General features: G+C 32.3%; 2 protein-coding genes across 2 annotated transcripts in view; both read right to left on the reverse strand.

The window, feature by feature from the left end:
• The window catches only part of LOC117113270 (annexin A13-like), a 14,287-nt gene extending 4,127 nt beyond the window's left edge, over window positions 1–10,160 (reverse strand). Inside the window, exons 1-10 of the mRNA XM_033256568.1 lie at window positions 10,082–10,160; window positions 6,935–7,022; window positions 5,996–6,090; window positions 5,463–5,576; window positions 4,797–4,853; window positions 3,848–3,881; window positions 2,815–2,894; window positions 2,367–2,435; window positions 1,989–2,090; window positions 1,657–1,732 (exon numbers count right to left, since the gene is read on the reverse strand). Of these exons, the coding sequence (XP_033112459.1) occupies window positions 1,657–1,732; window positions 1,989–2,090; window positions 2,367–2,435; window positions 2,815–2,894; window positions 3,848–3,881; window positions 4,797–4,853; window positions 5,463–5,576; window positions 5,996–6,090; window positions 6,935–7,022; window positions 10,082–10,090 (724 nt within the window). The 5' untranslated portion in view covers window positions 10,091–10,160. The remainder of the gene's footprint in view (window positions 1–1,656; window positions 1,733–1,988; window positions 2,091–2,366; window positions 2,436–2,814; window positions 2,895–3,847; window positions 3,882–4,796; window positions 4,854–5,462; window positions 5,577–5,995; window positions 6,091–6,934; window positions 7,023–10,081) is intronic.
• A 4,005-nt stretch (window positions 10,161–14,165) lies between these two features.
• Window positions 14,166–15,983, reverse strand: part of LOC117113258 (annexin A4-like) — an 8,335-nt gene continuing 6,517 nt past the window's right edge. The window contains exons 10-11 of the mRNA XM_033256556.1: window positions 15,485–15,606; window positions 14,166–14,891 (exon numbers count right to left, since the gene is read on the reverse strand). Coding sequence (XP_033112447.1) covers window positions 14,766–14,891; window positions 15,485–15,606 — 248 coding nt within the window. The 3' untranslated portion in view covers window positions 14,166–14,765. The remainder of the gene's footprint in view (window positions 14,892–15,484; window positions 15,607–15,983) is intronic.

Genomic DNA, 15,983 nt, shown 5'->3' on the forward strand with positions numbered 1-15,983 from the left:
AAAATAATAAACAGCATTAATATAATTATAAGAATCATTAATAATTTATTAATTGCATAAAATAATTTTAAAATGTTAGAGTTATCAATATTTATCACTTTCATCAACGCCCTAAATATGCTTAAATTATCAAACATCATAAAATGTAGCGCCTAAGTTAATGATTTATATCAGTAATAGTGGCAATTCCTTTATAACAAAATAATATTAAACGACATTAATGTAATTATTAAAACATATTATATAATTTTCAAACATCATCTAATATAAATTACGTTCAAGATAGAATATGGAAAAAATCTTTTTTTGTTTAGCTTAAGACATGTACCATGTAGCAATTTACTGTTGCTTTATAAAACATTTATTCAGTCAAGTAATAATTATGGTTTAAAAGTTTGGGGCAGCATTTATAAATCCCATATACATCCAATTTTAATTCAAGATAGAATATGGAAAAAATCTTTTTTGTTTAGCTTAAGACATGTTGTACCATGTAGCAATTTACTGTTGCTTTATAAAACATTTATTCAGTCAAGTAATAATTATGGTTTAAAAGTTTGGGGCAGCATTTATAAATCCCATATACATCCAATTTTACTTGTTCAAAAGACGTGCCTTACATGTGTTACTCTCTCTGACTTTAAAGGTGACCGTCTTCTCCAATATTTAAACAGCTTGGTATCTTAGATATTTACAAACTATTTGAATTGAGCATTGTTACGGTACTTTCGTTTTCGATTTAGTTAACAGAAAGCTTCCGCATGTGACTAATGAATATTTTAATTATGTTACCCATGACATAAACACTAGATTTATTAACCGATTAAATTTTGCCATTCCAAAATCCTGTATAGATGCTGGAAAATTTAGAATTTTTTTTTTTTGTAGTTCACAACTCTGGAATAATTTGCCTTTGAATTTGAAATGCACCAGATTTCAAATCTTTATTACTACAAAAAATATTTATGATGTCTGTCCATCTTATAGTTTATTATTTCGAAATTTTTGTTTTTAATTATGGAGTTTTAGCTTGAAACTGTTATGTTAGCTATTTAAGAAAATGATTATGTAAGAATTGTTAGGAGTCAAACTTCGATTAGCGCAAGCTATTTTTGACTTCTTTTCACCGATTTGTGAATAAATGTGAATTGAATTAAATTGAATTATGATAATCATTAATTATTTATTAATTACATAAACTAACTTATAAGCGTAAGTTATCAATATTTTTCACTTGCAGGCCCTAAATTAGCCTAAACTACCTAACATCATAAAATGCAATCAAGTTAATTTACATCATAGGCCTATAGGTGTTTATTTAGTGATTCAAATTTTATATCATTGTATTCATTATAAACAAATAAACAAATTAGAACATGTAATACACACAATACAACACCCTAATAAATAGGATATTAAGCAATTATGTTTCCAAAATAATGTCATATTGTTTTAAGTAATATTGGGTAATGTTGGTTTGTAATTAATGCTTTAAAACCTTATAAATCTGTAATTTTAGTAGATCTTAGTGTAGTGTGTAATAAAGTCAAATTTTCCTTTTTTGTCTTCTAATGGAAGTTTATAAATAAAAAAAATATAAATGAACATATTTATGATTATCATAACAACGATATTTTTATTTTTATTTTTACCTACCAATTGTCAAGTAGCCTTCACAAAGATCCCCTGACGTTTCGCTTTTGATTACGTCAAAAATGTCCTTATTATGAGCCTGTGGTAGATGATAGAAAATATAATAATAATAATAATAATAATAATAAATATAATAAAAATATTTTACTTATTATTAGAAATTTTATATGTTTTATGAAGTGCAAATATAATTATATTAAAATGTATATAGGGCATATACATAATTGAATATATACATGAGGTAAGAGACATTTTAATACAGTACACATTTACTTATATACTTTAGGCCTATATACTTATAGGTGTTCTAACAAAAGATAATTTTAAATCCAGACCTTTTTATAGGCTGCAAAAACAGCTCTCAGATGAGGATGGCTCCTGGTTGCTAAGATACGATTGAATTCTGATTCATCAGTTCCCCATTTGTCTTCACCTGCCTAAAAAGCATAATAATTTGTAGACTTGATCAAATTTTTTTTTTTTTTTTTTAGTTTATAAATTATCTTCTGAATTAAATATAAAATGAACGCAAATCAATTTGTAGAAGAATATCTTAACGTTGAGAGTCTAAGGGTTACATTTAAGATCCCTAGTAACTTTTGCTGCGTATCGCGCTACGTGCCTAAACCCATCCACTAGCAAACCACGTTCCATGGCAAGTGTTTATTAGCCCCTGCCCCCATTTCTACTAGCTTTGATCCGTAGCGCCTTACCTCGAACAACGTTTTTACGTCGTCATTCACTTTATCTTCGTCAACTATGTCACTCTCATCTCTGTTGGCCTATTAATAAGAAAAACAATAATTCAAATTCGTGTATTATTACGTACGCCAAGCAGGTTATGTATCTGTTTGTCTGGTGTCTGGCTGTCAGGGTGAATTTTTTTCGTCTGCCTCTCTCTGTGTGTGTTTGTTGGCAGGTTTACGCAAAACTAATGAACGAATCAGCATAATATTTAGTGAAGTGGATATTGATGAAAAGGTCAAGAGACAGGGTGAAGGTCACACAATTCAAAAAAATTTACAAACCTACCGTATCCCTCCATCATAAAAAAAATTAATGGAATCGCCCATAAACGCCATGCGTTATTCGTTATTCAGATACAGGGCGGAGGTATGGAGTCACCGCGCTCTAGTTAATATATTAAGAATATCGTTTTACCGTGCACATTGAAATCAATAGACGTTTGAAGTGCCCACTTGTGTCATCAGAAATATCCTTCTCTAGTTCCTTCTTATACACTGAAAAGGTAATATAATACAATATTATTTGTACGGTATGAAATTCACCATTATGTTAAATAAGCAAAGGACTGAATATAGTCGGAGAATATAGCCGGAGGGAAATTCCCTCCCCCCCCCCCACAGCACATCCCCCTTCCCTTCCTTTTTAAATTTTACAGAAAGTCGGTTAAATAGCCTTTCAAATCCCTCTGTTGTTATCGGACTTTCCAGAGGCTGTTCCCCTGGACCCACCCCCTGAGGGGTTCTGGACTGCCTCTGGCCCACCCACTTACATGTCTCTCGGGAAAATTAACCTTCCTGTTGAAAACATCGCCCCCAGGGGCGGTGCTAGCGGGGGGTCCAGGGGGAAAGGATCCCCCGTCGGGGATCTCTAGGCCTCCCGCTTGGACCCCCTGTCGAGAAATATTCAGCAAGGTCGTCGGGGAAGAGTTAAATCTTGAGCGCCGAAAGTACAATTTGAAGCATATGTCTTAATAAGCTGTCAAAATTTTAGGGATTAAAAACTGTTTAGTGCGAGCAGTGCTACCGTATGTGCAAGGTGTTATTGCGATTGTATGAGTTGCAATGATGCGCCAGCTCTTCCCCGACAGGGGCTGGTACCTCCGACAGGGGGTTAGTACCCCCGACAGGTGGACTAGTACCCCCGATATCTTTTTTAATAAAGAATCCTATAATTAACACAAAATTTTATTATCTTTTGATAAAAAAAAAAATCCCCGACAAGTTTAATTTTCCCCGACAAATAAATTTTTTCCCCTACCGGGGTGGGGGGGAATAGAAGTTTGATTCCACGACTGAGGGAGTGGACCTCCTTGTCAGGGAGTTTGGACACCTCGCCACCCCTTCCCCCCCCCCCCACTCCAGTCTGGGACGTTGGGCCCCTGATCCTCTATCGGCAAATACTGGCACCATCCAAAAAGCTAATTTGAATAATTTTTTTTCAGACTAACCTTTTTTATACATTTCTTTTATAGCTTTAATATCCTGAAATTGAAAGATGTATAATATTTAATTATCAACAAACAACATTCTTATAGTATGAAGATTAGAGATAAAATTATTTCTCAATGAAAAGAAATAAAATGTACCATTGCAGTAGCCGCTGCTACTTTTAGGGATTGGATTCAACACTCAGCCACTCGCGCAAGCTCGGTGGTCTAGTGGTAGCACAACAGGCTAGTTATCTTGAGGCGGTGGTTCGATTCGAACCTGAATCACTTGAGAGATTCGTTTCGCAAGTATTTGGAAACGTATTAATTATTTAGTACGATATTAAGTAGGGTAAAAACATCACTCATAAACTATGACTTTTCAAATTCAAGTACAGATATTTTAACGAATGTAAATGTAGTTGATAGGAATTAAGCGTATGAAACCCATTTTATTCTGCTAAGGACAGTTTTAATGATTATTCCATGTTGAATTTAAACACATAAACATAATTTCAATAGTTAAACAAATTACTTACTTTGTATAGTTTGGTAGAGCTATTACCTTTCAATTAATAATAGGCAGTACTAATACACAATATTATTTTTCTCGCCATCTACTTACACATACCGTTTCTTCATTAACTAACAGTTTGTAAAACATTTTGAATCTGAATAGTTTTCATCTATGTCTTATACATTCAGGTAAAAAATTATTTTAACATTATTACAAATCAACACAAGCTGATCTAGGTCTACAGAAAATTTAGTTTTTTTTCACATAAAATTGATAACAATGTCATTCTTTTAATAGTAATTAAGTGTTATACTTATATTTTGAGTTGTCTCAGATTTGACAAGAGACCGTACATATCTTTAAATACACTGAAAATTGGATATTGGAGAAACTAGTAATAACGCTTTGGAATAACAAATGTAGACATATGACAGAGAAATTTTTGTTACTTACGCCATTGCTTCTGGTGCAGAGGATCTCTATCAATACACTTTCATCGGTGCCGAGTCCCTATAATGTAATGCAATTTTTTTGAAATATAAAGTGACTTTTGATGTCGGAATTAAATCAAGCGATATTAAAACAGATTCCAATTACATAATTATCTTTAAGTAAATATTTTATTTTTTTATTATTTTTTTTTTTATTAATTTTTTTATTTTTTTATTTTTTTTTATTTTATTAATATTTTATCATTAGTTTTCTCAAATTTTCTTACTTAATCCTCTTCATGTTTTCCATTGTCCTCTGTCCTGGGCCAGCCATGATATTTCATTGGTTGAAAGATAATAATAATAATAAATAATCATAATAAAGATAAAGATAATAATAATAATAATAATAATAATATTATTATTATTATTATTAATAATAAATACACCACAATGAACATAGCGAAAACGATAATCATAATAAAGATAATAATAATAATAAATAATCATAATAAAGTTAAAGATAATAATAATAATAATAATAATAAATAATAATAATAATAATAATAATAATAATAATCTTATTATTATTGTTATTATCTTTATTATGATTATTTATTATTATTATTATCTTTATTATGATTATCGTTTTCGCTATGTTCATTGTGATGTATTTTTTCATTCTTACCTCCATGGCTTTATGTAAGCTGTGAACGTCGTACTCGGTCGGAGTCTGCATAAGCGCCAGTATTGTCTCCTCGTAGTTTCCGCTCAAATCATCTTTGAGGTCCTGAATCAAATCCTTTGAAAAACATATTTACGATTCAGTTTAACATACTCAATTAAAAACTGAGCTGATGTTCTCTTATAAGGCAATTGGTTACCGTAATTAAGCATATACTGATATAAAAAAAAACATTCAACATGAAGTAGTGACTAGTTTTAATGACAATACACAACAAGTACCCGGTACGGCTCATCTATTTTTACTTTTTTTAAATTTTTATTTTACGGCTCATCTATTTTTACTAACTGATAGAAAATTTACGTAAGTACTCTTCACGTCTGACCGTCAGAACAAAAAATTAGGACACAAATACATGTTGGGCTTGGATCCCATAGAGCCGTTAAAAAGTAGGCCTACTATAATTACTAATAATCTTAGACATTAATTTATGCCTCAACTCTGCGCCATCATCGTCATTGTCAAAATTTACTTACTTTTCCGTATGCTGTTTTATAGTATTCCCTGATTTCCTGTCGCTGAGCATTGGTGCGATTGGCTAGGACAGCCGTTATCTGATCCTCATCGGTTCCTGTCAAAAATAGAAATGCTTAAGTTCTAAAGAAGGGCTCAAGGAAATTTCTTGTTTGCTAATAAGTATTTAGTTGGTGTTGATAAACCAGTATGATAAACGAGCTATGGTAAGCCTGATTTCCTTAAAAAATAAAAAAAGGAGCCCCGATTCAACTGACCAATCAGTATCACCGAAAGACATGTCGGCGATAGCGTGTAGCGATTTTATGGAAACTAAACTATATAGGCATAATTGAAAACATCTTCTGGTCACAAATGTTCTATTCTATCATTTTGCAAGTGCAGATGAAAGATTTAGAATTAGTGGATATAGGATTTAAAACACTGCATTGCGCCCCCCCCCCACCCCGCCACCGTAAATCTGCATCTTAGTGCTACCACTATTCCCACCCTACCTTGCAGGGACAGATACAGGAGTTAAAGTTCAAATCAAATACCTAATGAAAACCGATGCATTTTTTTCAATCAAGTATAGATGGAGTTTTAAAGCAGAGGTTCTGTCTCACTTATTTAGGAAGCCAATTAGTAAAACTGTCAACAAACAATTAACGAGTATGTATTTGTAAATATCTTATATTTGTCGGAAAAATGAATTTTAAAACAATAATTAGTTGCCGGTAATTCTAAGCAATGAAACAACGAATAAATCCGTGTGCTATAGCCTTTAAACAAAAAAGACAGTTAAATTATTGATAGAACTGATGACTGCATCATTTATACCCGGAATATTAATTCGTTGGTAAACAATCATAACTAGGCCTACACTAGAGCAAAGCAATTCTAAAATACTGTGCCTGGATCTGCGTATCATTATTAATCATGTGAATGTGATTTTATCTTACCTAGCCCTTTCATAGCATTCTTCAGGGCCCTGGCATCTTCTTCTTTGTTGAATTTGCAATGCGCTGATCGTATAGTACCCATTGCAGCCTAATAGAAGAATTGTGTTTCAGTTTACTGTACTGATATTACGGTGTCGTTTCATGGACAGCTTAAACGTACACTGATTATTATACCAGCATAAACTGTTAAAAAAATCTTATTCATCATAACATTGGTTTATAGTGGGGTGAAAATGAGTGACAAGAGTGACTCATTAAAAAAAAAAAAAAGCTGTATGAATATTCCTTTTATTGCCTTTTATTTAATGATAATATTTATATGCGTATCGCGTGCAAAATAATTGTTGTAGAGTATGCTCCACTTGTAGCCCGCAGGTGGCTCTCAGGAATATTTTCATGAATTATTCTAACCTTATAATCTGCACTAGTGTATGATACGTAACTATATTGAATGATTAGTAGTGCATTGCGTATCGAATAACCGGTTGTCTGCTCACCATATGTGTAATTTTGTAAAGATAATATTTCTCTTTTACATAATAATAACTATTTAACCTGCTGTCGCTTATACATAAAGAGCTTATTTATCAACAATACAAAAAAAAAACAATTGAAGCATAATCAACATTCATAAAATTACATATATCCTATATTATTAATATGTAATAGAAAAATCACAAACATTCTATTAAAGCATTGAGTTTTTCATTACCCACAGTAAATTATTAACTGTTTATAAAAGCATCTAGTTCATGTATACTTTGTTACGATACGTTTTGTTTTTTACAAGAAAAACATTCCAATCAAATTATCAACCTTTCAATGAGACAGATTAGTATGCCTGTGTGCTCAAAATAATTCAGTATACTTAACTACAAACGCTTCATCTGCCAGCTAATTAAAGGGTATACGAAGAATAAAGAGCGCTATTTTGTGTGCGAAGAATAAAGAGCGTTATTATGAATACCGTACGTCTGTTAATATTAGTGGGATAAAAAAAGAACATATGAATTGCTTTGTATATTTCTTATTGCAGACGAAATTTAGCAAAATGATAGATTGCTTTATAGTTATTTATTTTTTGCTAAAATACTTTAAATTAGATATGATGTACAATAGACACTGCAGTTTGATGTACCAGGGTGCTAGCAGAAATTTCAAAATGGCCACCATATTTAAGCATTTTGACTATATAATAATTAAAGTTTATGAAATTAAACTATTTGATTGTATTCAAATGTTATCAGGGACATGCACTTTACATTTAAGCCTAAATAATATTTCACTCCATTATATTAAAATTAAGATCCAAAATGGACGCTATCTTTATCATTTTATCTGAACATGGGCCTATAGGATATGTAAGAATTTCATGTCTGGAATGATTTACAGTATCTATGCTATAGGCCCTAACAATTGTATAACCCACATTGTAGAGCCAATATATTTATAAATAATATGGAAGTTTAAAGCAATGTGAAAATATTTAGTTGTGTGACTTTAGACCACCTAATAAGCATGATAAATCGTGTCCGTAAGCAATAAAATAAAATATTGTCAATATTGGTTAATTATTGCCTAAAATGTAACCTGATAAAATAATACCTTCTTCAAACACTTTAAATATAAGCCGGCATATTTGCGAAAAGCCCACTGGGTGTTTTTTATTTCAATATAAATGTAGGCATAATATAAAAATATTGTACAATTATATTATTTACAATTGGTACTGCGATGCAAATAATACAATTGTATTATAGGGCCTACAGGTTGTACTGTTAATTGACAAAGAAGAAATGTGGTTTTTTTTTTTTTTTTTTTTTTTTTAATTTAATTATCGATTGGCAGCAAAAAGCAGAATTGCATAAAATTTACAATAAAAAATTCAATACACTAATATCTAACAATAAATACAATAAAATTCATACCGTACACGCCTACACAAAATACAATTTTTATTAAAATAATATGTCTAAAGTTATGTTTTTTTTTTTTGTTTTTTTTTTGTTTTTTTTTTTTTTGCTAGTTCTCATTGGCTGCCAAGGGGTCAGGGTTTTATCAGCATTTTGTGTCGCATATATTAACCGAGTGGATCGGAGCTTTTAAGGAGTACTGACATGTAGAAAACTTTAAAATATTTCTACTACTTAAAACGCCAATTGAACGCCAAATTTAGCGGGGTTTTTCACAGGGTGGGCCCCGGAGAAGCCTTACCCAGAGGCCTCAGACTCTTGCTACACCCATTGTCAAAGAAAACACCAGGATTACTGTATAATGACTAAATAATTCCCTCGCAACGGCATGTAAAGACAAGTAGCCCCACTGCTATCATCAATTGTGCTTGTATAGCGCATATTGCAAGAATCTCTATGAGCTTTCCAGAAAATTAGAGAAAAAAAAAATTAAAATTAGTCAAAAAGAAAAAGAAAAAGACTATAAAAAATGTTGGTGAAAGAGGAATGTCTTGAGACGGGATTTGAAGGAACTGACCGAAGGAGCCGTTCGAAACATCCCATGCTAGAAATATATAGGCCTACCGTCTGCATTCAAGTGTGGAAAAACCATAACCATTAAATACAATATTGAACACATTTAAAGATAGAATGAGTTATTAACTTTCATCGAGACACAACCTAAAATAAAACGTATAACTAATTTACAAACTTTCTTCTAATACACAAATTACCAGCCAACGTATAAACGAAGTAAATGTACTATTTATAGGCCTACAAACATATTGTTTCTCATTTTATCTAGTCTAATCATTATCTACACCAGAAATTCAGATATCGAATTTTATTTTTTATATTTTTTTTATACTCATCACAGCATAGGCCTATATATTTTAATCCATCTACTATGGGAGGTAAGTTGCAAGAAAATGAAACAAAATGTCAACATTGCCATTTTATAAGGGTTTCTCAACGAATATGGTAAGTGTATTTTCAAACATATTTTTTTCTCATTTTATTTTTCAATCGAAATCTAATACCTATTTATACAAGCAATTAACATTTTGAATTTTATTTTTTATATATTTTTAATAGATCATAAACGGTAGACCTATACAATATATGATTCCCATCTTCTATATGGGCGTTAAAAATTGGATGAGAATTTAAAAATTTAATGTCAAAATTTCCTTACCTCGCTCATTATGATCTGGTCCTAAAATCAATGAATAATTGTTATTTGATTTCTCACAACAGTATGTTTGCGGCTTTCGGCTGATGACATCTTTTATAGGAACCACGGGATTGGATAAAATTACGTGGTGGTCACATGTTGTCTATTGTTTTTTTTAAATATTATGTTATTGACTTACCAGCTTCAAATAAAAAGCTTAGCTTATCCCCAAGGTTGTTCAGATTTCACTGCTGACGAAAAGGTGTGTCATTTTCCAGACGGACTTACCTGGGAAAGGATGTCAGGTGATTTACCTAACCTAAAAAACGAAGATAATAAACATTTTTGTTAAGTTATCTAAAACCGATAGCCTATATTGTTTACAGTATTTTTTTTTTCCTTTTAATCTTATTACGAGAATTCTAAGAGAACATTGTCATATATGGTACCTTACGATATAAATAAGCTGATCAGTGCTGTCACATTAAATTATTTCTGTATACATGAATCCACGAATATATCGGGGCCCAGAGGTACTGTTATGTTATAGTACAGTTTTTCGAACAAAATATAAGTAATGTACAGTATTATATAATAGGGGTGACGACAATTGGGGCCGTGGGAGTAGGGCCCCTCGTCGGGGAGACAAACTTCGTTAGGAAGAAAACATATTATAGGCCTATGTATTTTCTACTGTACATTAATAATGTACTCTAAAATGGATTGAAGTCTTTGCAACCCTTAAATTGGCATAGTTTCCGGGGGCCTCAAAGCCTACTCCGCTTTCGAGAGATTGAGCTAAACTCGACAACGCCCATGCTCTCGACCTCGCCCATCCATCCCCTCCCATTCTCGGGAACATCGAACCCCATCGTCGGGAAAATCCTGACGCCCCCTACATGTATTTATCTTGTTAAATTTTACGATTCCAACTGATAGGACTCCATCATCAAATGTACTACAGTAGTAACATAATTTGTATAATATTGAAATACCTGAATTACTATCTAGAGGCTACAATAAGTAACGCATATTATATTTGACATAAATAAATATTAATCTTCTGGAATACCATATGTTTATGGTTGTTAATAAAAACGTCCCAGAGGCATATTACAGATGTAGTGTACTGAAATTAATATACTATTTTTGTTTAATTGTAATGTAAACATGGTGATTAAACGATATTTATATATTGGCACATGTTCAATTATATTTATTACGAAATGTTAAAATGTATAATGTAACAATGCCAACTGAATACAAAGTACATTATAACATGTAAATTTATTAGGTTGACTTTGAAGGCGTATGTGTTTGGCATAAGCCGATTGACGGTTGTGAACCACTGTTAAAATATTATTGTATGTCGATGAAAATGTACGCGAGAGCGCCGTATCATTACAGTACTAGCATTTTGCAAATATACAATAAGCTTCTATTCTAGGATCATATTTGCAATATTCTTTTCATTTTTATAAAATATAAATAATAAAATATAATTATCATCCAGCTACTAGCCACTATTAAATTTTATTGAAAAACATATACAGGTCTCCTCCTAATAAAAAAAAACAAAACTCCAATTAAAGACCAAATCTGCAGAAAGCCATGGAAACCCTCGTGGTGTTTAATTGGGCAGAGACTTGCACACCAGTACCAAAAGTAATGAGCACATATTCAATAACCCATAATCAAGAATGTAAACATCCTCGCAACAAGAGTGGTGGTGCCAGGGAGGGAGGGGTCAGGGGGAAGTGCAATTCCCCCCACCACCGTTAGACAGGCCTGGACACCCGTCATCCGACGCCACGACGAGGTCGTTGGACTGAAATATCACTTTGCCTATTTGAATAATGTTATTTTAATTGCTGATCCTTAATATTGTGGTCTAAAAGCACAGTTTTAGCCATATTTAAGCCACGAATACTCTTGTGAACCCCCCCCCCCCCGATGGCCCCCCCCCACACACACACACACCAACCAGGGATTATATTCAGACCTTGACTGTGGCTTAGTCAGCTAATTATCTTTTCTAAATTGGAAATTTTAGTGTAATAGTCAATAATTGTAGGCAAATAAAAGACAGATGATATGTTAGTGACATTGTTTTTTTGTTTTTTTTTCCTTTTGTGATTTTATTCAAGAAATGTTTGTTATGTATTTTATATGTAATTTCTGATTAAACAAGCAAACACACAGATTGTCTGTGTTACGTTTTTATGTCGGAATGAATAAAAAGAATTGAAGTGAATGGCAAAATGATAGACTATATAAATATATATATACAATTTATTACACGTAAACCGCATTTGTCTGCAAACTCGACCTATTAAAATTATATTTGGCATTCATAAAATTGTATTACGGTATTAATGATAAGCATGATTTCAAAGAAGACGACAGTGATTTTTAGCCACGGAGGCGATTGCTTTCTAAACACCATATATTTTGTGAACAAAACATGAAAAGGTTTGTGACATAACTCAACTTAGGGCTTGTTCCCCCTCCCCCATTCCTTTCCCTCTAAAATTTATAAATGTCATTGGATACCAATGTCATATATTGAAAGAAGGAAAAATGTCTGCCCCCTCTACCGTTTGAAAAAAAAATCAAGATCAGTCCCTGCACCTGCATCATTGAATATATTTATTTACTTATTTGTTTATTCTTCAAATTCGACATATCATGATAAATATTTGTACGAAAAAGCTTAAAAAAAGAAGACCTTGCCCAACGTAAACGAAAAAACAACACCAAGGTCTCTTAATCAGGCATTTCGATTTAAAAAATGGCCAGAAATGGCTCTGCGTTAAAACATGGTAATTGGTAATAAACAGATCTAAAGAATTTTGGATTAAATGATTATTCGTAATTATTCGTAATTACAAGATCACAGCTCACCAAGGTCGTTAATCGATCATGTGAGTTCAGGTAACAAGGCAATGTCAAATATATTAAATATACGGGTATGCATAAATACCGACCTCCTTTAAGTAAACACAATATGAACTAGGCTTGTCTGTTTAAACAACAGAACATAGGGCTTTTCCCCATTGATTTAATGAGAAATGAAGTTGAACTTGCAAGAAAAAGAAAAGTTGTTAAAAAGTATAAAGCAAAAATTTGACAATTTAGGGGTTTCAAAGGCTTAAGTATTAATCGATTTTGGAGTCTACTAATATGTACAAAATACATATATTTTTCTTTTCTCTCCGACAAGTTGTGTTTTTCCCCGACAGGGGGCCAGCTCCCTCCGACGGAGGAGGGCACTGGCCCCAAACCCCCTGGCGCCACCCCTGGTCGCAGGTTCGAATCTTGTCAGAGGCATTTTAGTACACAATGTATTTATTTATTTAGTATCGTTGAGAGCTATGCTACAAAGTGTATTATTATGTCCTTTATTAGAACACTGTATACCTTTCTTTGATGATTATATATATATATGTATATGTATATAATATATAATGAGAATTTGATTCACGTTGAGAAAGTTCTGAGGACAGGACGAAATATTCGTGTGCAACAAAATACTTATGTTCCTCCAATACGTCAACCGTTTCATTTGATTTTATCAATGTCTCTATTCTGCAATTGTAGGCCTACTTTTAGTTGATGGCAGTAAAAATATATGCTAAGAAATTATTATATAACAATTTATATTAGTGCTATCTGGTATTTGTCGATTGATTTGAGGCAAGGAGTGTTATAGCACCTCCTATTATCTGTAGGATGTTATCAGTATCGTTCATGTTTAAAACACTATTATAGCATTGATGCCTATATCAATAATAGTAATAATAATAATAATAATAATAATAATAATAATAATAATAATAATAATAATAATCACAATCATCATCATCACTATCATTATCATCATGCGCTTACCATCTGTCCAATATGTAAACAACCTTCTCTCGACTCTCCATCCAAGGTGTGGGACCGGTTCTACTTTGAAATCTGGTGGCGCCAGTCAAGGTATATTGAAAGTTGTAACCAACCAAGCCACATTCTTACTTTTAATAGTTAAATGTGTTTGTAATTTTTTTGCCAACATTCTCTTACAATTTAACACAAATGGATATACAGTTAATTTGGATAATATATTTTATTTGCAAATATTGGGAAAACTAAATCACGAAGACGAATCAAAATTGGATAATAGATAATTAAATGTTAAAAAACAATACAAAGAACTACAACCAAGAATAACAATCAGTTTAATTTAAAAGCCATATCAACTGATATTGAAATTATTTTAATTTTGCAAACGTTTATAATAATTTCAATTTAATTTGTAATAATATATTTAGTCAGAGATTAAGTAAACGATTGTTAAGTTAATATACTTCAGTAATGTCTTACAATGTTAAACCTATACTGTCTCGTATCCTGTCGCCATATATGGGCTCACATTTAAATAATGAATCCTTTTTGTGTGTTTAAAATGAATTATTTTAATTATCATCTAATATACAACCACAATTAGGTATGCTTTAACTGCCTATTCCTGACCGAAGCAAATTTGTCTTAAAGTTTGGTTTTTAGAGAAAAAAGAATTGTTAGAAAGATGTGGGTCAGCAATATAAACTGTAAATCGTTTTCAGTTACCTCGTCCTATAGGCCTAGTCTTTTTAAATCTGAAAATCTAGTGACAGTACGATACCCTTCCAGGAGGATTTAAGTTTATTTATTACATTCTTCATTGCAGTGTTGCCAGTGGAACGAGTAGTGGTGCGCATGGCCCATGATAAATGTTTGTGATGTCGTCTGCAAGATCTCGATTGTATATCTCCTGATATTTGAGGACCGTTTTGCACAAACTAACCTATGGAAACAATTAAATAAATCTGGTTTAAACCTGGGTGGAGATATGGATTGGTAGATTGATTAGAGAGATGTGATGCACATCGGAAAAAGTTCCGATAAAAAAGCTAATATAATAATTAAATTGGTAGGCCTTAATATGTTAGCCTTTTTCTATTTTTAGCCATTAGAACACCCTCTTAACAGCCCCGACCCTCACCCGAACCAGGTTTTACGAGCATAAAAAGCAATGCATTAATTATGTTGCATAAATTAAGCCGAGCGCCCAGTGTGTCGTACGGCGATCGTACGACCGCCGTAGGCCTACGGGAATCCAACTCCGCTGCCTGTGAGTGGTAGACGACTCAACACCGTCTGTATTAGTTGCTTCAATTGGATTTGCATTCCTGCTGAATTCGCTAAGTTGTCTAAGGCGTCTGCATAGACAGAAGTGTGTCCCAGGTTCGAATCCCAGTTGAGGAATGTTTCACACTCGAAGATTCCTCTTCTTTAACGTTCGAAATTTATATATAATTACAACATTACCGCAAGACGGTTTAGGATTTATCTCTTAATAATATTATTATTATATTATTACATCATGAATTTATATACCTTTGCACAATCTACCAGTGTTCTTTCAACTGCTTGTTCATCAAGCGTCGTACCGGTTGCAAGACCCAGTGCGAAGAAAATTTTCACGGCGCAGAATTTTTCGTCGTCACTGATATAATCAACTGAAGTAACAGTAGTAGAAATTATTATAATGGTTATATAAAGAAATTCATTATACTTCGTTTCATAGACAATCATCACAGCTAGGTGTATTATATTAGCTTAAACATAATGAACGTAAATGCTTTATAGTATTTAAAAGTATTTGAAATGAAATAATGCGGTAAATGAAAAGCAGGAAAACAATATTGTATAGTAATGAATTTTAGAAACATAACAAATTAAAATAGCATAGTCTGCGTTTCAACTTTTAGGAGAAATCGCAAAAAGAGAAAAACCTTTGTAAACTCGTTGAAAAAACCCCTAACTTGTATTTTTACCAGTGATGTCATCAAAGAATAGGCATAACTCCCTATTCTATACCCGCACCCTTCGTTCT

This window comes from Anneissia japonica, unplaced genomic scaffold (assembly GCF_011630105.1).
Source record: "Anneissia japonica isolate Jap-2015-1 unplaced genomic scaffold, ASM1163010v1 scaffold287593_len981703_cov172, whole genome shotgun sequence".
Taxonomy (NCBI): domain Eukaryota; kingdom Metazoa; phylum Echinodermata; class Crinoidea; order Comatulida; family Comatulidae; genus Anneissia; species Anneissia japonica.